General features: G+C 40.5%; 2 protein-coding genes across 2 annotated transcripts in view; one reads left to right on the forward strand and one right to left on the reverse strand.

The window, feature by feature from the left end:
• Positions 1-22753, reverse strand: part of LOC145445220 (cytochrome b5-like) — a 392395-nt gene that overhangs the window by 222179 nt on the left and 147463 nt on the right. The gene's annotated exons all lie outside the window — the stretch shown is intronic.
• Positions 1471-17312, forward strand: LOC145444037 (GTP cyclohydrolase 1-like). The gene is made up of 6 exons (XM_080321938.1): positions 1471-1631; positions 3864-4031; positions 10145-10254; positions 10318-10373; positions 15832-15948; positions 16907-17312. Exons 1-6 carry the CDS (start codon positions 1613-1615, stop codon positions 17037-17039), a joined length of 603 nt encoding a protein of 200 aa, XP_080178064.1. The 5' UTR covers positions 1471-1612; the 3' UTR covers positions 17040-17312.

The raw sequence follows: 22753 nt of genomic DNA on the forward strand, positions 1-22753 counted from the left end.
GATAAATGAATCTGATTTCGTTACATATCTACGTGATCGCGATGAGAGACTATACGAGGGAAATATAGCTCTAATACACGACACTTTACAACGAATAAAACCCGTTCAATATAAAATAAGAAAAAATCAATAATTGACACACCTAATTCAATGACATGACAGGTAATATCAGGTAGCATCAAACCGTACTGGTAAGATTATTACGTCAGCGGACATATGGCAACCTGCAAGGTTTCTCTGAATACACAGGAGCAAACTAGCAATATTGATGACGCGTTTCGTTTTCATAGCAGTAACAATCGTTGCCCTATGGAAGCTAAACAGTTTTATTTGCAGAATCACTGTTCGATATGGTTAGGGAATCACAAACCAGGCGTTACTACATAACGATCAGCTGACTATCCATCGCTATAAAACGGAAGCTCTGAGATCATGCATTATATTCGCAAAAGCGCTCTAGCTATTAATCATATCAACAAGGTAGAGTGACAGAGTACAGAGCAGCAAATTCTACGAATGTTATTGAGTCTTTTTTGCGTGGTGGAACTTAATCAGCTTGCCCTTAGACAAAGATAACCCTAATGAATCTTATTTTCGTTTCTAGCTTTTGAAGCAATCCAATCAGGAGATAGAATCAGTCGGTCAGCTATACGCCTTCTAAGTTGCCGGACTAAAACTTTACCGCTTCTTAACGCGGTCAGTTGACTACTATGGACATTGGACAACTATGGAATGTATATTACATGCTCTACTGCCACAAGCATTTGGCATCCGAGATCATTTATTACGAATACATGTCTCTTATAGATATGAATTGTCGAAGAATGAGCTGTCCATTTGTACATCGTACGTTGTAGGTCGATATTGTACATTGATCATAATAATTGCTATTGACGTTGTGCTTAATTTTAGTACATTGTGTTCACGACCTTTTCAACGTTATATATTCACAAACATTCAGGCTACTATTTGGAAGCGTTCGATTCAGTGACAAGCCCACAGAAGGTGGCCGCGCCAAGGGCGTATAATGGAAATTGAATATGACCGGATAATTCCGATTGATAATGTCAACTTTTGCAAATATTCATATCATTGATTACAAATGATAAAACAAAGGCGCATTTCGCCACCTGGCTACCACACTGTATGTTATCATTATCTCGGAATGAATGCCAATTCCAATCACGATTCCAGAAAAACACTGTGGGGATGGCTGAGTGGCCTGATTCCGAACGCAAAACACTTATAGGAAGCTATATGCATCTGTATCGACGAAGTTTGGTAATAGCCAACCCGACGTAGTGTCTGTCGCTCATTCCTTATAATAGCAATGATTATCATCTCCACCTCGAGGTTACATTTCCCCCTTGTATATTCACCTGCACTATTACCATTGCTCGCGGTACGCTGCACGTGTACATAATAATAAATTGTGATATCCGTAAAAGTGTTATGACGATCTACGCTCATATTTATAAGTCTATAGTATTTAGTGCGTGAATATAATCGCTAGTAACCGCAAGGTCGATCTTCGCTTTTTCTTCACGAAACAGTTATTTTGCTGTAATCTCGAGTGCTGACAGCATATTGTTATCGAACTGGTTCTGAAAGAATGAAAGAAGATCCTACAGGTGACATAATACTCTTCATTGGTTTCTTTTCGCAAAGTAGTTTATATCAGGGTGTCAAACATATACGCCGCTGGATGATTTCATCAGGCCCGTGAAGCAAGTCGGAGTAGATCGAAAAATGCTTGTATTATGCAATACACTTCTAACTAATGTATCACGTAAATAATTCAACAAGACAGCAAATGTCGACCATGATCTTGGTCACATTATAGCAATCAGATGGGAGCGCTGCGGCTCGCTGTATACTCTATATCAGTGGTTCCCAACCTTTTTGTCTTCATTCCCCATTTCAGATTTATTCCGAGCCTTCATTCCCCACCAGGACCGTAAACGCGCGAAAAATTTATATATTTCATGTTTGAATCGGTCAATATGATCGGGAATTGCATATTTTGCTATCGTTTTTTTATCCCCTTTCTGCTGACGTAATCAGATTTACCGGTAGAGCTGAGTGAGGTGTGTTGGTTAGGGTAGGACCCCTAAATATGAAAAAACATATTCGGGCAGACCCGTTGATATATTGACTTCGTTACATGATGCTATTTCGTGACCTCCTACATTTGCTACGTCAAAAGATATCGAAATCGCCTAAACTAAAAGGCACACACGATTTCAAATTGGTATTGCTTTACTGGCAAATAATTTTTCCCTGCATTTGTCCTGTGGGGTTCAGATCGCCAGGACAGGAACATTTGTCGCCAGCCATTTAGCCGACTATGGACATTTAAACATATATGTATATTGTATACTTATCGAAGTTTTCGTTCACCACAAGGGCATTCCTTCTCGGGCAAGGTCTTCTCGCTGCTGATCGTTCTGGCACACTTCTCGGAGTCGCATGTTACATGGCCTATAACTTCATATGTCTTGGTGCGTCGTGGCGCAGTCATGGCTGACGCCGAAGTCTCCACTTCTATAAATTCTACGTATTTTCGCAGGGAATGAGTACCTAATACTCAAAATATAAGGCAATATTAAATTGCGCGCCAGGCGCAAAAAAAAATTGAATAGGTGACACAAATTTCCAAAAAGTTACTCTATAATTTATGTTATTTCACGAAATCATTTGGGCCCCTTCGAGCTTGTTTGAGGGGTTTAGGGTGCGGCGGTCACGGTCCAACCCCACTACCCAACACTTTTGTCATCACAGAGCAGCTATTTGCTGACTACACAACGACACAACGACACCGGTACGCAAGACAATCGCCTATAAATGCAACGTAAAACGTCTTGTGAACCGATACCAGTAACGCTCAAAATTTCGCGAAAGCGTTATCTCACGTCAAACTAGTCGTGCTGGATGCGTTTGTGACGCCATGACTGGCCATCCAGAGTTGAAAATGATGTTTTGTGAACACCGCGCAATATAATGTTCGATACATACATTCCAGAGCTGTTAACTGGTAGCGGTAATTGCGCAATTGCGCATGTGTCTCCGTGAATATGAAGACTGTCCTGTAGATAATTCTGAACAAACACGTCTATTCCCCACCAGAAACCATTGAATTCCCCACCGTTTGGGAACCACTGCTCTATATATAGTCACCATTGGTAGGAAGACATTGACACCAAATGCCGAGAGAGCAAAAATGTGCTCACTCTGTTCAAAGTACTCTGGAAAAATGGATCAAAAAGTGGTTATTTAAAGAGGCGAAAACGCCAATGCGAAACCGTTGTATGCCCGGAGAATATAATAGTTACAAGGAATATAATCCCGCTATCTGTGGCCGTTCCAGCCCCTGTTTTAGCGGTTTTTAAGAGTATTTAATCGAATAATCATCATGTTTGCCAATTCCATTGTTTGCGAATAATGGTGTTACTAGAATAAAGCCCCTTGATCCATAATATAATGCGATATATTATTATATATAATGTAAAGGCTAGATACTGAAGTATTCAAGTTAAAAAATTATGGATTTGGAGGCAACATTTTGGAATGATTTGACTGGTCCGGCCCGCAGGCGATCCAAACATTTGATTCCGGCCCGCGACCCCAGTTGAGTTCGACACCGCACGTAGGGTATAGTTTCTTACTTCTATTGCACATAACTCAAATTTGTCATATGGCGTCATCCTTGGTATCGCAACGCTCCAGCGGTTTCTCTTGAGTATATTGCGTTACAATATTCATGAATTGACGCGAATTGTCGGAGATATGGTCCGTGCCAGAAGCAAGCAGTGTGCTAACGATCATTCCTATCATACATAATGCTATCACGCCACCGTTTCCAGCCGTATGCGAGGTCAGAAAAAATGCCCTGCCAGCACTAGAAGATGCGTACAGGGGTATATTAGAGCAAATCGGCGAGGATCCCAACAGAGAAGGTGTTCTAAAGACACCGCATAGGGCGGCAAAAGCAATTCTTTTTCTCACGCAGGGATATCAACAGAAACTATCCGGTAAGTATTCCAAAGTTTATATATATTCCTCTTCAAGTTATGAAGGTTAGTATTCCATTTGGTCGCCTTTCCATCTCGATCAGACACGGATAGAGTTGGTATTGGGATTTTCAGGCTGTGTATTTGCACGGTTCTGCCTTTGACTACGGTGAACGTTCCTCAAAATGAATACTGCTGTAGTATTTCCACAGCCAATAGTGTTGGTATATATCAGTGTACAACTCACAATGAGTAGCGGGCCTCTTATAAATAAATTGGTAGACGACGTGTGCCGCAAGATTTCAATATCGAAACAAAATATGTTGTAATGTTTCTATATATCGGACCTAATTTGCCATCAGTATGGTATATAGTGCCAAGACCGTGTGCAATCGTTTGAACGTCACGAGCGCGAGGCAGTTTTATTTATTTTCATTTCTAGGCTTCGGTCGCCCCGCTTATATCCAGGGAAGAGTTGATAGGGCGCTATTAGGAAACTGGCAGATGATGAGGATAGGACTCGCATCGAAATGTATGCGACTTATCAGCCCTGCTCGAAATGCCGATAATATTCTATCATTCTTATGAATCCGGATATTGTCATTGTAACCGGAAACAAAAAAGGTTTACCATTCTTCTGAGATTATCTGTTGTCTTTATTAAAGGTAGCGCAACAAAAATGCTGGAATGATGCATATAGTTGGAATGCTTAGCATCGCTATCAAGAAGCCACTCGATGTATTGGTCACAGTTAGCGTTACGGCAACATCCATTATGTACCGTTGCTATTTGAGAGTACGCAGTTATTATCGCCATATATCCATCTCATGGCGAAAGACGATGGTATTGAGCACGGAGAAGATATCATTGTGATGTCCGTCAATATTTCGAAACAGAACTTCTTTCGAGTCACACGCATTTTGCAGAAATCTGAACCAGTTCGCGATTTACTAAAAATAACCTGGCGATCCTCGGGTTGGTGACCCCTGGTCTATATTAGAGGTCGACCAATATTGATTTTTACAGGCCGATAACGATACCGATATATCGACACACTCACAAGGCCGATAACCGATATCATAGGCCGATATTAATATGGAAGGAGCAGAGAACAATTTCACCAAAATATTATATATTAGGCAGGATGGCACTTGTTCATGCCACAGAAAGCTGAACAACAAACGAGAAAACTGAAATCGAAAAGAATTATTGCTTAATTGTGCACATTCGTTGAAATTTGGGATAACCCAAAAAGCAAAACGTGAAACCGAATTGCAGATCAGTCCAGAAAAGGTAGATTGTAATGCAGGAAGCATAGTTTCCCTGCATGCTCACCTAGTTAAACTCGTCCTGCAAGGGTAAATCTGTCATATATCGCCTTTTTACGTCGTCGATTTCTTGAGATTGAGAACACGGAGCATTGAATTTCCAATATTTTCCAAATTTTTTAAATATAAAATATCGGCCGCAATGAAGGCCGATATCGATAATCGGGAAATCTCTAAATATCAGCCTCGATAATCGGCCATGTCGATAATCGGTCGACCCCTATTCTATATACACCTACTTTTGTTTATGATACAATTCCTGCACATATTTCCCGATTATTTCGATAAGGGCAACAGAGCAGCAAAGCTTATGGTTAGAAGTTTTCCATATTTTGTAACTTTAGAGCAGGCAGCAACATGCACTCTATATTCTGCACATATACTTGTCTAGATATGTAGGGTTACCATACGTCCTCTTTTTTGACTTTTTTGAAAGTGTCCTCGGAGGACGCCCAAAGTCCTCTTTTATGAGATTTTGTCCTCTTTTTTGAGAATTTTGGTTAAATATAGGGCAAAATTTGTCTGAAATACGGTAAATCAGCACTGAAGTAACGCCCCGGCGTAAAAAACTGTAATTCGTGGTTCGAGCCAGAAAGTTGACATTGTTTTAGTCAACCGACCACGAAGTGGAAAAATTTACCATTTTGTCCGTATTTCCCTGCGGTATTGCAAGTCTGAAAATTTGAATAAAGTGTCCTCTTCAGATTTGAAATATGGGAACCTAGCTATAGTTACATAACCCCGGATGAATCCTAATTCACTGCATTCACGTAACACATCAATGGGCAAAATTTGAACTGTTTGAAGTGCTTGGGTGTGCTGTGTATTGTTTGGCGTATTTTGGAGATCACGAGTTTAGTTACATAAAACGAACCGTCGCGTGTTTATAGTAGTGCATGTGATCAACCTGATTTTATGACAAGCAACTCGTATGTGTGGAGCTTTTCATATATTCAAAGGTTAAATACCGTAATAAATGATCAGACTGAAATACAAAAGAACAGATGCATTAACTAGCCTAATTCCTATCACTGCAACAACTCACACAAGACGTGGGTGCTAAACTGCTTAAACATACATGAACGCACGTCGCGCAATCACAACAACAAGAATACGAGATAGCTCATGCGTTGAAGGAAACTATTAGAGAGAGAGAGAGAGAGAGAGAGAGAGAGAGAGATGTGGTAGTGAGAGATAATCACACAGTATGTAGTTGGGAAATGTTAGCTTTGATATGGTATAGCAGTCATGACGCTGTTGATTACATTACGAATAGTCCCGTGTTGAAATATGATAATCCTACGAACTACGAATGGTTCAAATCCACTACGGATGGTTAGAGCTCGCGTTAAGTCAAACATTTATGGAACAGTAATTGTGACCTGGTAATGTAGTTGTTTGTATAGTATTGTATTAATGGATACAGTACAGTGGAGCTTATCGCCTTTTTAGGCCTTGTGCTCCACGACACAAACTTGATGATGTTCATGAGTCTTTGCTTTCTTGTATACCCGGGAACGGCTTTCAACCTCTCTCGCAGTCATTCTCCAGTCGCTCTCACTCTCATGCGTCCCGATCATGGTCGTTGCTGCCGACTTGTAGCTTGACCAGGGATATACATATAGATATCCCTGATTTAGATATCCCTGGGCTAGGCTCACTCTACGTCTGGGCTTTTCAACGCACTGCGGTTGCAGTGAGGTCGGCGACAAGGGGCTCAGATAAACCGTCGACACGTAAGTTGGTCAGAACCGGGATTCGAAGCCACTTCCCGCGGTGTCGTGACGCTTGTGCTTAACCTAATGCGCCGCTCACTTGTTTGTAAAAGATACGCTATAGTTTGCCACGACAGATGTGGAATCAGCGTGTACTTCGAGTACACGCTGGTGGAATGCGCATATTCCAGTATATATATTTTTGCTCTCTATGATGTTTCGATTTGATAAATATGCTGGGGAAGGATTCGTGTTGGTTTAATGGTGCGTCCGTCATGCTACAATACATGATGAGCAATGATCTCGTATCTGTATCTGAAAATTCCGAATTTGAAGATTTTTGACGAATATACGATATTTTCCAAGCTCCATTCGGATTTAGAAGTGGGCACGGAATTTTGATAATTCGAATTTGCATGCAACTTTCGAGAAAATACAGCCATTATTGGATTTGAACTTGGATTGGCACATGATATGGAATATATTTTAGATTTGGATTTGAATGTGGATATGACCCTCAAATCTGGCACATGATATGAATTTTGAAATATTTAATCCGCTTATCTCTGAATGATGATACAGTGAGCAATTTGGAGAAATGCTAGAGCAGTGATTAACAAACTTCTTTAGACACAACCCCCTTTATGATAGTAAAAAATGTACTACCCTTTTATCGTGATATCACAAAATGCAACCAGAATGCCAGCAATTCCAACGGATATTTTCATGGCATGGAAGGTTGTGACTGTTGATGAGTGAACTCTTAAACATGAAATTAGGACTATGTACAGAGAAACAACTGCGAATTGGAGGTAAGTTGCGCGGAGCGCTAAAAAAATTCAGTTTACTGCAGCTTCGCGTCCCCAGTTTAAGAGCCACTGCATGTGCTAGAGCAGGAGTGGCCAACCTTTTCAGCCAAAGGGCCACATTCGATTGACGAACTATTGCGCGGGCCAATAGCCGCGCAAAGCGCGCAGTTCATAGGTCAATAATGTTGCCATTTGACTATATCGCGGGCCTGCTGTATATCGTTGGGCTCAGTTTGCAAGGACGGGACTATTCGGCGCCTGGACATATCGAAAGCTTCGACCAACATGCGTCGATTATTTTGGGCCTAGGTTTCATAGTCGACGGTCTTTCTGCGAGCGCAAAACGCAAGGTCGCATGTTGAACGACACTTTCTCTCGTAATCGCGAATATATTTAGACTCAATCTGATACATTAGGCGTTCTTTCATTTTCACAAAGTGATAAGAATATGAAAAGCAAGAAATCGAGTGACAACATGTTGCGCGAAGCGTGTCGATTTTTTTTTACTTTTGATAAATCTATAGCAAATTATTCTGCTTTATTGTAGTGTACGAAGATCTACCAAAATGTGACTGGCTCATGGATCTGCCAATGCGTCGGAACAGAAATTTTAGTCGTCACATCTCAAGTATTGCGGCCAGACTAATCAAATTTTCGGTTGGCCTTCCAAGTTCACAATCTGTGCAATCCATTTTTGATAATATTACTAATTTCGGAAATTACCTCGCGGGCCACTCAACACCTTCTCGTAGGCCACACGTGGCCCGCGGGCCACGGGTTGGCCGGCCCTGTGCTAGAGGGTAGCAAATTTCTGGACATGCTCATTGCTCATTCAAAGAGATTCACGATAACGTATATATCAAGTTTATTTTACGAATGCGTAAGGGATGGTGTGAACTCCTGGAACGTTCAGGTTCGTGTGAACGCGAACCTTTTTGAAATGTTCTGTGTGCACGCCAACGTGAACCTATGACGTCACGTGAGGCCATATTGCTAATTTCAACCCTACATTTCAGTGAAGTGACATACAAGATGCCTAACGACGACTCAGGTCACATTATGCCACAATGCTGAAGTACATGCCGACTTTTTAAACATCACCAAATGTGTCACTTGGAACAATCAAATGCTATAATAATCCCATAAAATCAATATCTTCCATTGCTTTGCCAATAATTTCGACGAGAACTTGCTATAGGGAATATAAGCTTACGTCTTTAGGGTCCACGCCAGACCGGACAATTTATTCGGCGTCTGACTATTGCTGCATTGATAGTGAGCAGAGTATAAACGGGTTTTTATACTTGCTACCGATATTACCCCATAAACAAGTTAAACAGTAGCCAAAACCACAATCGCACGGATACAATAAACATATCAAATCAAGATGATTCCCGTACGCCTGCTAGATTTTTTTTACATAAGACAACGATAGCGTTACCATACGTCCTCGTTCAGGTTTTTGAAAATGTCCTCCGAGGGCGCCTAAATGTCCTCCTATTTAAGATTTTGTCCTCTTTATTGAGAATTTTGGTCAACATGACCGTGAAATTGGACTGAGATACCGTAAAACGGCACGGAAGTAGAGCTCCGGTGGGTATTTCGGGAGCTGAGCCGGAAAGATGACCTTTTTTTTAGTCAAACACCTGTGAAGGGGAAGGAAAAAACTGTATTTTGGGCGCTGAGCGAGAAAATTGATCTTTTTTTAGTCAACCGACCACGAAGTGGGAGAAACTTACCATTTTTTCAAGATTTTTTTCCGGTATCCGAAGTTTGTAAATTTTGAAAAGGTGTCCTCCCTTCCCGAATATGATAACCCTAGACAACGATGTATTCTTCATACAAATTGCATTGATTAGTTGAATAAGCATCATACGCTGACTACACCTCTACATGTATAGTGTATTTCATTCTTGATGCGTGATTGCGGGCCAAGCTCACAGCAGATATTTACTATAAATATTCACGAACAGAAAGCTGAATATTTCGATCACACTTTTGCAACAAAGCAAGTAAAATCTTGGCAAGGTGCATGCTCGTTTAGTGTTGACTTTTTCTATGTTGTCGGTGTCATGCATAGAATGGTTGAAATGCAACGAATTCTAACTAAAGATGTTGACGTGATGTTGATGTGAACGTGAACCTCTAAATTTCTGAGGTTCTCACACAGAACGCGAACATGAACCTCACGTCCACACCATCCCTAATGCGTTGCCTACTTCCAGCTTATTTGGTTCACTTCAATATAGTCCCAAGAATTCCTCTTGGCCTATCATTTTCAGATGTGGTGAACGACGCAGTATTCAACGAAGATCACGATGAAATGGTGATTGTGAAGGATATAGAAGTATTTTCATTGTGCGAGCACCATCTAGTGCCGTTCATGGGAAAGGTCAGTTTAAACACGTCGTATTGTAAAATATAGCATACGCATTAGTTACCATCGTTATTTTAGGTGTCTGTCGGGTATCTTCCAAACAAAAAAGTACTTGGTTTGAGCAAACTCGCGAGGTAAGTAGGAGGTGATGCATTTTCTAATCGTCTACTCTTATCCCGATTAATGATGTTCTACCATCTACCTGTTCAGCAGAGCTTTGTCCGCTATAAGGCCTATACAGCTCCAGCCTTTGTCTGCGTTATTTCTCCCTTTTGCTAAAGTGGTGACTAAATTTACACCCAATGTACGTACATCATACATACATAATAGTGGTTAATGAAACTGAAACAAAATTTGAGAAATAATTTTTAAGACTTTTTCATCATTAATCTGACGGTTGCTGTTAGCTTAACGAAAAGTTTATCTAATATGGTGAGAAATTCATTTTTATCAAAATTTCCTCTGGGATTACTGTGGGAGCATCCACTACTCGACTACACATAACAAGGCATTGATGAACTGTTTAAAATTAAAAGCTTATTTCAACCCCTTCAAATAAAATAAGATTCACACATCGCAACGACATTGAACATATCTACGTTTTAGCTGTGCGAAAATGAAGGATGCAGCCACTTATCTACTATAATGCTGTCAACACGCTGTCAAATTGAAGGGTTATAAATACTCTGTGATCATGCAGACATGGAACGATTATTGCATCAAAGTAATCGATGATTACGATTACTCAGTGGCGGCTCGTCCTATAGGGCAACTGGGGCATTGCCCCACCTAAAATTCTGTTCAATAACAATTCTTCACCATTTATAGACGCACACCTATCTATATAAACCGAAATCACAGCGAAAATCGTATACTTCTTGTCCTTTCGCTTGTAAATGCCCATATATAGCGAAGTCTCTGCGAAAATCGAATTCTCTTCTGTGTTTTCGCTTTGCGAATGCCTAGCCGGGGCTTGCCCCGGTAGCGCTCATAACAAGCTTTCACTGTCTATTCTCTCAAAGCCGCGCACAATAAAGAAACGGTGATTTACTCTCTCCTATTCATAAAATTACCTAGCAACCGGGGCACGATAGCTCTGTGCCCTTAAGGTGTGATGTAACAATCGTATCTATAGCTGAACTCTGTTACCGTCATCTGCGTTTAGTCGACCTTTGCTGGTATAGGTCGATTTTAATGGGGTTTCACACCATGAAAACTCTTGAAACTTGTTATGTCATGTCGTGATGGTGGTATTTAACACTGCCCCAAGTTTCAGGGTTTCTACTTAAAGTTTAGGGTAGTAATTCCGTTTCCGAAGTTGAGTGTGTGCTGATCCGTCATGTATCGGAAACAGATTTTACTCAAAAGCCGGTATTGGTATCCATTGGTTTTGACGATGTTCAATACCGAGATCGGTTATGACATTTGGCACGGTAAGTCTTAATGTTAGTATCGAACGCTGTACCAAGTTTTAAGTTTGTCACTGAACTGTGTTAGTGGTAATTTGGTTTCCTAATTCGAGTGAGAGCTGACTAGTCATTTATCGCTAACAGATTATACGCAAAGCCGGTATTGGTCTCTATTGATTTTAATGATGCTCCTTACCTAGATCCGTCATAAGCTTTTGCACGGTATGTCTTGATTTTAGTATCGAACGCTGTGCTAAGTCTCAAGGTTGACACTCAATGATTAGGGCAGTAATTTCGTTATCAAGGTCGAGTGTGGTAAAGATGTGCTCCGATCTGACACTTTAGCCTACAACACATTGCGGATTTCACGCAAAAGCCGGTGTATCTGCGGTAACGTTAACTGAGATGATGATATCATTCTCAGTTTGCATTCAAATATTTACTTTGATATTATATTCTCCAATGTCAATTTCACCGTGAAATTGTGGCCTTCAAGCCATTTGCTTACAACCCCCTGTCAAGCGCGATAGTTATTTCGTTTTCGATGGCGGCTAACAGCTGATCACTTGATCAGCCTATTCCTCAGTAAATTTTACGCAAAATTCGGTGTTGGTCTGTTCGCATTAATTTTGACAGTGTACCATACCGAAAAGGGCCATGAGGCCACTTCTCGATAATGTTATGTAACAGTGTACCAAGTTTAAGGCTTTCATCCACGTATTTATTCGGTAATATATTTTCCAAAGGCGATTTCGCAGCAGACCTATAAGACAGTAATAAAAACGTATGTGTCGTGTTACAGTCTCCAGTTTCAAGACCAAAATCTCTTATGCTGTACCGACTACCGAGACCAAATTTCCGAGGCTGCTATTCTAGTTCTTTAAATTGATGTTTTGGATTCAATAGGACAGGCCCAATCTATGAGATATCAATTGCGTATCTGTCCGAATTCGTTGACCTTTCCAATTAGGCTTACGCTATCTCTCGAGTTATAGTCATTTCCATTTCTGCAGATAATTAGTCAGGTCCAATGCGAACATGAACCGTGTTGAATCTTTGTTCCGTACGCCGTTTACGCAGTTACCACACTTCAAGTCACAGCTCACCAGCAGACCTCTCGTGGCACATACGTTAAAATCACTGTTGCCGGGAAATTCATGTTACAGTACCATCATTAAGTTACTTGTTTACGTTGGAAAACGCCATTGTGACGTCATCTTGATAAAAGTCGCTTGCAGCCCTTGCCCCACCACCCGATATTGTCACGAGCCGCCACTGCGATTACTCCTGAATTGCGCGATTAATATAAGTTTTACATGAAACAATAATCACGATTTATCATCATCACATTTATTTTCATTCTTGAACTTGAGCCTTGCACAGATATTCGAAGACGATATAACGATTGCGATGAATTTTATGAAAAGTGTGACGTAATTTGATTGCTACGTCACAATATCTTTATTGCCCCACCTTATCGTTGACGATTTTCAACCTACAATGATTTTAATTGTAGTTTCAACCTGGCATGCTAACATACTGTTTACAGCGCGGGTTGCGGACGGTGGATTCAAATTCCGAGTAGAGAATAACAAAATAACGGTTGGTTCTCTTTACAAGTAGCACCATAATATAATACGATGAAGCGAATAGAAAATTCTCTCATAACCAATAATGCTTCACGTAATTGAACGATGAACATGAACAAGGAACAATTAAACATACCTATACCTATTGCGACCCGTCGTTACGAGTAACGGCTAAAACAGCTCAGTTACAACAGCGACCGGTGACTTCTAATGATTTGATAAGGAAATACTCAGGTTTTATTTGACAAGAACAAAATCCAAATCTTTGTCCGATGTATAGGCTTACAGAATACTCACTTAGCAGTAGGCCTTTCAGAATACAACACCAGAACACATTTTTCTTGGAGACAAGTCTGGTGGTTACGTGCAAACAAAGTTACAATAACAGACATAAAATCGGGAAAGTCATAGATATAGATAATTCGGATCGCGGGAGTCAACACATCGTGCAAAGGCCGAAAAAACCGGCCTCGACGAGTAGGTTTTGCCGGGTTGACCTACTTTTCCAATCTTCGCTGTCTCATCGCGTAGAACTCTCGTTGAAAGCAACAAATGAGGACAACATGGAGACATTTCGGCGTCCTCGCAGGACACTCTACTTTTATTGAAAAAGAGAACAGATGGTACCCCTACTTGGCTGCTTTGTTTCACTCACTCTTTGCTCCTTGTTTCTTCGGATTCTTTTTAATTGTTATATGCACCCCTTGCATGTAGGCTACCATATGTAACCCAAAGGGCTACTTTACTCCAGGTTGGTGAGTACCTGACGAAAAATCTCTGCAGTTTTTGGAGACTTTGTGGCGTGGCTATAGGCTTGTAAGAGCGATGTGCGATTTGGAATATTTTAGGAAGGATTTGTCCTCTTTTTTAGCATGCCGTCTATATTTTTGCTTTGAGTTTTGTGCGACTAGGCAGCGAAGACTAAAAAAGACTAACCCGTAAAAAATATCCGAGGAAAGCGGGGTTTTCAGGCATTGCCGCGAAGGGGTCAACTCACCTACATTCACAATTATCTTTGTAAATTCTCCGTTTTTTGTCTGTTATTGAAACTTGAAAAAATAGTCCTATTTTTTGGACGTGAAAATATGGTAACCCTAGCTTATATGATATTTACAATAAGTAGAGTATACCGTATTGGGTTTGGATCACCAGTAATTTCCTTTTTCACATTTCCCGGCAACGTCGGTAATTAATAAAAAAACATACTGTCATTTCACATATAGCACAGTATGTTTGTCACGGTAACGGAAGAGTAATACCGTAGAGCGACGCTAAACGTATTTCCATCCGTTATATCACTTCCGCAACTACAAGGACCACATCACACAGTAGCTATACTAAACTGCAATCGGCTGATTTGATTTAAATTGTTATACATGGAAAACTACACCCACTAGGTTCAAGCGTGCTCTATGCATCACAGCTGCAACACTAATGGGTTGCTCGTTCGAGTCTGACCGAGGTCAACTCCCGAATTCCTACCTAAGTGTTGAAGGTTTATCTAGGCTCCTCCTCGCCATCTCATCCGTGTAAGCGGTGTCTTATAAAAGTCTAGATGGGGGCCGTGATACAAGTCGGCAACTACGGAATAAAAATGAAGAAACTTGGCTTGGTGTAAATGACCATTGACCATAGTAGTCGAGAAACACCATGAATACCGCATTGATTCCATTTTATGCTGTCCAGTGGGTAGATAATACTCTCGAAGCCGGGTAGAACAGCTGTTATAACTAACAGTGGCGAATCTCAGTATGTAGAAATATATTAAAAGGACGGGATCAAACGCAAGACTTCATAACATAAAAATAACAATATATGAGCATTTGGTAAGAATTTAACGCGGACTGTTGGTGTTCGACTGTGCTAGATAATCTAGGGGCGGACCGCGGGTAGAGATGTCGCGGTTAGGGATGGTCACAATGATTGTAGTATAAGAATCTGAATCGAGTTATTTATTCTAATGATTCAAGTCGAGTAGTTAGAGATGATTTTTTGAGTATTGAAATTATACTCTCAATGCCACGAAAGAGTGAAATTATTACCGAGAATTATAGTTTCGACACTATAAATATATTTTCCACTGTGGAGGCCTTACAACCTCGATTGGTCGTGTCGCAGCATACGGAAATGCAGTAGAAAGTTACGAACACAAGGGGTGTTCAAAAATGACTTTTTGTTTCAACTTTCACTGGCTATTACTTGATAAAATTGTTAGGTTGGCTAAAAATAACGCTACACAACAAATTTGGTTCAATTGCAACTTGTAGCCGCATTGCTATAAGAGAAGAAAGTTTTGAATTTATTACATAAAAAATAAATAATTCTGTTTGAAATTTTACTGTCCGTCTGTCTAGAGACACGATGTACACCTAATTTGGATCAATTCCAACCAGTGGGAGAAAAGTTATCGCAGTAGAAAATTTTGGATTTGAATTGAATAGTATTTACAGTTGCCACCACCAATTTTATTCCAATCCAAAATGTTCTGCTTCGTTCCGACAGTTTGCCCAACCGCGCGGATAGCTGTTGGCGACAAAGCTGATTTATAATGGACGCGGGAGCCGGGATTTATGCGTTTACCATACATTTTTCAGAATAGTCGATATGTTCAGCCGTCGATTACAAGTTCAAGAGAGACTAACTCGTCAAATCGCCAACGCAGTCGCGGATGCAATCGATCCAACTGGCGTCGGAGTCGTCATTGAAGCACAGTAATACAATTATCTGTTAGTTATTGAGATTGTTGCCCCTAAATTGTATTCTTAAATATTTTTGGACGCTATGTACTAAACGGCAAAATTGACAGGGTGACCTCATATAACAAAATGTGATAAAAGTTGGTGCCAACGAAAAATTGAGGTTGAAATGAGAGATATGACAGATTTTAAAGCTAAGATACATTGAATAACGAACAAGCAATGAAGCCTATAAGTAGAACTTCAAAGTATTTCACGACAATTTGTTTTGTAAAACAAAATGGTATGGTCAAATAAGAAATCTATGCATCTTCTACTTTATAAAGCTCAATATTTTGATAGATAAGGATCCGCATATTTCTGCTCGAGATTATGGTAAGAAAAGAGTCTGAATTGAGAAGGAAATCATTCCAAAACATCACACCTGCGAAACTTAATGAATTACAGGAAATGGGACCCATGCTTCAATCATTCTAATCTGCCCAAAGTCTGCTAAGACAATATTTAGACACTCATAAAGTAATCACTTCCAATTAGATATATTTTTAAGCAGAAGTGGAAATAATGAGAAACCAATAACACGTGGTTGAGTTGTGCAGATAGAAAACCTGAAATTCGGAAGAGAATGCGTACCTCATCGCAGACTCTATTCCATGCTTTCACATTGGGCCCGATATAGGAAGCCAATTGGCTTATGTGGTGCGGATTGGGCTCATTTCAAGAATGATTGTCACACTCTCACTAAAGATTATTGGTAAATTAAGGCGGAATGCTATCAACAACATCGCACCGAAGAAGGCATGTTACCATCTATTGACCGAAGTCACGATATTCCAATTTTCGATGTTATGTGGAAGCGGGACATTTTGTAGAGTCGACCGCGACTGTGATGATCAACAGAGCAGCAAGACACATTGCTGACAAACTGCGGTGCGCAATCCCGGCGACTAATCATCTGTAAATAATTTTACAGGCATATGTGCATGATCATGCGCGGTGTCCAGAAAACGATGTCATCCACCTCCACCAGCTGCATGCTCGGCACGTTTCGTGACGATCCGAAGACGAGAGAAGAATTCCTGACGCTCACAGGAATGAGGAAATAGACTGATAGCCCTCGGTACAGTCCGGCTCATGATATTCGTGGCCGATCTGGCTGAAAAGTGACGTCCGTTTCGGAAATAAGCTTATGGTTTCATTCCCCTGGTGATAGTTGAGAGCGCAAAGCCGTGTCTTGTCAACGCTGTTGTTCAATCATGTTTTAAATGTCGCAATCGTGCTGAATGGAATCAGTTGGGTCGATTGGGTATACGTTATTACTTTGTATACTTCGTGTGTAATTGCCTATACTCATATACCAAATACATTCTCCGACTGGAGGCGTGTTGCGTGTTATTTGTCTGGAATCGGCGACGGAAAACGCGAAAGATAGATGCTTCCTTAACACTTATACGTTGGTTGCTTTCAATATCTGTACCAAGCAGCAACGAAAGCCTACTTCATAAATAGTTTGTGTATCTCATGCCGACCGCCTTGGTGTGGTTGGAGTGGAGATCCTACCTAAAATCGGTAAGGGAGTTGAGTTTCATAGTTAAAAAAAATGCCTGTGTTGTAACGACTCAAGTCATGACTCAAATTCGAATCGCAATTTTTCGACTTGAGTCGATTGGTACTCAATTCATTGCACATGACTCAGGATGTGTGACCTGATTCAAGTCCATATTTTTGAAGTCGATCTCGGGTGTGTGCGCGATATTTCCAACATTGTTACATGAAAATTATAGTTTCCAGAGGATACGTAGGCCTTAAGCATTAATACTCGAATGATATGAGCGGTTCGGTACAAGTGCGAACACTTATGGCTATTGCGCACTGTGAAAATGAGACGACGCAATGTGGATCACATTTTCCCCAGCTTCACTTTCAGTGATTTAAATGGTCTGACGCGCGCACACTAAAAGGGCTGTATGTCCTACTGACAATGCTGGTGTAGGCCTACAGTGGTCGAAGTCTGGTTGGGTTTCGGGACCGGGTTCGACTTTGGATATTATTTTGGGCTTGAATCGTTGTAAAAGACCGGTGGACTAATAAACGATGGAGAAACTGTACTTTATTACGGCTCAGGTTTTCCTTACAAACTTCCAGTGTGCGGGTTCGACCCTAATGTACAGTACACAGCAGAGTTGGATCAATTGTAATTTGTAATTGAGCTGAATGTAATTAATTACATTTTTCAATGTAATTGTAATGTAATTGTGATTGAAGCATTTTTATTTTGTGTAATTGTAATTGTAATTGTAATTTGACAAAAAATTTGCTCAATTACAATTTTAATTACATTAAATTGCTATTGAGACCTGACCAGCACAACATAAAATAATTGACTTATAATGCATTCTCTTTAAATGTCGACAAGGAATTTGGTGGATCCATTCGCGGAAGCCCTTGACTGCGCCCTTGCGGGCAAAGTTTTTTTATTTTTACCGCTATGCTGGCCTCGGCTGCCGTTGTATACAATTATTAGATTACTAACCAACGGATGGGTTCGCAACACGTGACTCACGATTGAATACGCCGAGAAGCGAACTGCTGAGCCGGCTAAAAGCAGCAGAATTGATAGTCCCATAGCTGGCGATCCAAGCGTCGAAATTTGATATGTATGGTCCTAATCGAAAGCTAGTGTCGCACTGATTCCGCAATAAAAGTATATTTCCAGGCAATGGTACCATCCCAAAATAGTCGTGAAAGTCTGGGAATCGGCATCGTTCTGAACAATCGCTGGGAGTAATTGGTCATTGTTGTGGTCATGCTGCTGCGGCGCTCTCACTTTTCAGAACAGTCGGCCTTAAACGGCTATTTTGGAGTGCTCAGTTACATTGCCCTGACGAGATTTTAATTTGTATTTTCGGAATTAGTGCATCAATAGCTTACGATAAAGACCAGATGCATCAAATTTGGACGCTTGGATCACCAACTCTAGGACTACAAATTTTGCTGCTTTTAGCCGGCTCTGCAGTACGTTTGTCGGTGCATTCATCCGTGACTCACATCTTGCGCATCTATCCGTGGGTTGGCAATCTACAATACGATTTCAGATCACGATGCTGCATCGTTACTTCGTCTGGCTAACTAACCAGACCACTGGATATTATATAACGTCTTATCTGACTAAGCACGGTTTTTCTTTTTACTCCTCATCCTAATTCCTACGTCCCTCGATAAAAATAATATTATTTCTTTAATTATATACTATATACGCAAGTCCAACACGTGCAAGTCGTGCATATATTATAATACTTTTTTCAACGACGTACTGCACCCTATCCTTAATCCTAACCCATAGGAAATTATGTAAATAACATTTTACATTTCCAATTACGTGAGCCATAATTACCGAGCATACAAAACACGCTTATATTACGTCACAATGACATCTTACATAGCATACTATGTACGCACATAAACGCATTTAATACTACACAATCTGAACTAGTTACGACGCTACGGTTGTCAAGGAGCACGGTTGAATTTATGATTATTCAATTACATGTTCAACAGCAGCAATTGTAATTGTAATTGTAATTGTAATTTGATATTTTTAGCATGGAGTAATTGTAATTGTAATGTAATTGAAACATGCATGAAAGTAATTGTAATTGTAATTGAACTGAAATAATGTAATTGATCCAACTCTGGTACACACCTCGATTCGCCTCAGCGATGGGTGATACCGTGAATTTGTATTGGGTTTCGTATTGCTGCTTTCTGCAATTTGTAGATTTATTTGATAGAGTAGTCGCCCTTACAAATATACAAACTATTGTATGTAGCATATATAATATATTGGTGATGCATCAGACGGCGAAGACAGGCATTTCACTGGAAGTTTGAAGAATATTAATGTGACCACATTATTTGTATGTCGCCTATAAAAAGAGGCCCGAAACTGTCATTTATATGTTGGAATAAACATGTTAAGAGTGAGAAAAATAAATATATTTTTATAAGTTCGTGAAAAGAGTGACTTAGGGAGCAGTTCAGAAGAAAACCTCCGACACTGCTAGCAAGAGCGAGATAGGCCAATAATACAATGTTGTCAGATATATCGACATATTATATGTCCTTCAAATAAACTTATACCTTGTTAAATCAACTTACTGTGCATTTTACAGTCGTTAATTGTTATGGTTAGATTCGACAACACGGCTTTATTCGGTGATAATATCGGTGGTAGTTAACATGAATGAATGTGTGAATAAGAATTTATTACGATATATCTTATCGTGTTATATTTCGATATATCTTTGCTGGAATTCTAGTTGTAATGACTCGAGTCGCAATTTTTCGTTAACTAGACTTGACTTCAGTGTTGGGATCAATTCAGTATCTTCCAGTCACAAGTCATTTCGAGTCACAGCACATTTTGACTCGAGTCAAGTCAAGTCACTTAATGTGTGAAGGGGATTCAAGTCGACGTGCGGTCCGTCTTAGTTTATTAACAACTTCATTATCTCAAAGACCACAAGACTGCGATACAATAAAAAAAGGCGTCGAAACGCATGTAGTAGGCTAATCTCCGAAATCAGATACCCAACTGGGGCACTGGCGAAGTAAACAGAAAGCATGCGCACCGAATGAAAAGTAAAAGAAGATAATATGAAAAGACAAGCGACAGAAAGAGGGGGCATGTGACGGAAGGTGAGATCGATATGTCAGGTCGTGGGCGGGTAAACTTAAGGGCTGACTATTATTCATTCAGTTTCAGTAGAATTGCTGGTATTTCGACTTGAATGTGGACATGGACATGCTCGACGACCTTCGGATAGTGGGCGAGATACTGTTCCAACACTGCAGGTCAGGAATTTTGACAGAGCGATGATCTTTCACGTCGACCATTATGATAGTTGGACGATCGCTCATGCGTTGAAGGAAACTTAGACAGAGAGAGGTGGTAGTAAGAGATAATCACACAGCTTCAGCGCACTAACGCTGGCGTCCCCCAACCGATGATGCCATATTGTTTCGATTGGAATGAGGATTTAAAGCAGACCTGGGCCTTGTGTGGCCCGCGAAAAGGTCCTTACAATTTAGACTATAAAATCTATTTTTTAATGTTAATGTGTGGACAAAAATCTTCCGTATAACCTGACCCGGGAATGCGTCAACTTTGAAGCCTAGTTTATGTATGTAGCGTGATTACGTAACCTACGTACGTCGTGTGATCAATCCAAGTTAAAAATAAAGCTAATAAAGCAAATTATGCCGCAACAATTAAACTTATACTAGTGCAGTGGTTTCCAACCTTTTTGTCTTCATTCCCCACTTCAGATTTATTCCGAGCCTTCATTCCCCACCAGGTCCGAAACAGCACTTTTTTAGCCCCGCCAAAAAAAACGTTGGTCTTGGGCAGAGGTGGTCAAAGTAGTCACCGTCGCTACTCAAGTAGAAGTAGAAGTAACGCCGAAATTTCTACTTAAGTAGAAGTAGGAGTGGTGGTTCACAAGTAAGTAAGTAAGCAGGTATTCTACGGTTAGATTTGCCTACGAAACTGAAAACTGTCAAGTAGAAGTAGAAGTAGTCTAAAATCATAACTACTTAAAAAGTAGTGTGAGTAGGAAAAATCTACTTCAAGTACTTCAAAAAGTAGAAGTACTTCGTTACTGACCACCTCTGGTCTTGGGCTCCCAGCCCCCGCAGCCCCGCTGAGCCTGTACGTTTTTCCCTGCAACTTATCAGCTACATTTGGTCTACTGTTTAGCACGTCGTCTTATTTCGACTAAACGCGCGAAGAGCGAAAATTTTATTTAATTCGTGTTTGAATCGGTCAATATGATTGGGAATTGCATATATTTGGCTATCAATTTTTTATCTCCTCTCTGCTCACGTAATCAGATTTACCGGTAGAGCTGAGTTAGGTGTGTTGGAAAAGGTAGGATCCCTAAATAAGAATCTAACATCTTCGGGCGGACCCGTTTAGCCAATGAAACATATATGTATTTTCTATATATATCGAAGTCTAGGGTCACCACAAGGGCATTCCATCTCGGCCAAGGTGTTCTCGCTGCTGATCGTTCTGGCACACTTCTCGGAGTTGCATGTTACATGGTCTATAAATTCATATGCCTTGGTGCGTCACGGCGCAGTAATGACCGACGCCGAAGTCTCTATTTCTATAAATTCTACGTATTTTCGTGGAGGAAGAGGTTACCCAATAATCAGATAGGCCTATTCGGCAATAATAAATCGCGAACATAGCGCGAAATTTTTTGAAAATATGGCATAAATTTAAAAAAAAAACACTTCAATTTACGTTAATTCACGAAATAATTTTTGGCCCCTTTGAGCTCGGCCCCTCCCCAATTGGGGGTTCGGGATGCGGCAGTTACGGTCCTGTTCCCCACTAGCCAGCTTTTTGCTATTTGCTGGTTTGACTACACAAGACACACAACCACACCAGTACGCAAGACAATCGCCTATAACTGCAACATAAAACGTATTGTGAACCGATACCGATAACCAGGCCGTGTTATTTTTGGCATTTCAGGTGCCAGATGCCAAAACTGCCAAAAATAAAAATTTGAAAATGCCAAAAATAAGCAATTTTTGGCATATGCCAAAAATAACACAGCCTGCCAAATAGTGTATTTCTTTCATGGTGTTGTGTTAACAGGACTGCGTTACAAGCGAGAAGAGCGTTTGTGAAAGGCAGGTTTCTTAATCTGGGTCCAGCCCATCCATTAGGGGTGAAAGCCACTGAGCTATATAAACACTGGAGTGCGCTACTCGCGATATTTACGTTGTCACTAGAAACAGTTGCATT

Source organism: Botryllus schlosseri, chromosome 8 (genome assembly GCF_051294905.1).
Source record: "Botryllus schlosseri isolate E-star chromosome 8, Bs_hap1, whole genome shotgun sequence".
Taxonomy (NCBI): domain Eukaryota; kingdom Metazoa; phylum Chordata; class Ascidiacea; order Stolidobranchia; family Styelidae; genus Botryllus; species Botryllus schlosseri.

Coding starts and splice junctions, on each gene's coding strand:
- LOC145444037 (XM_080321938.1), top strand. Junction 4,032..10,144: donor ATATCAACAGAAACTATCCG/GTAAGTATTCCA, acceptor TATCATTTTCAG/ATGTGGTGAACGACGCAGTA. Junction 10,374..15,831: donor GGTTTGAGCAAACTCGCGAG/GTAAGTAGGAGG, acceptor TACATTTTTCAG/AATAGTCGATATGTTCAGCC.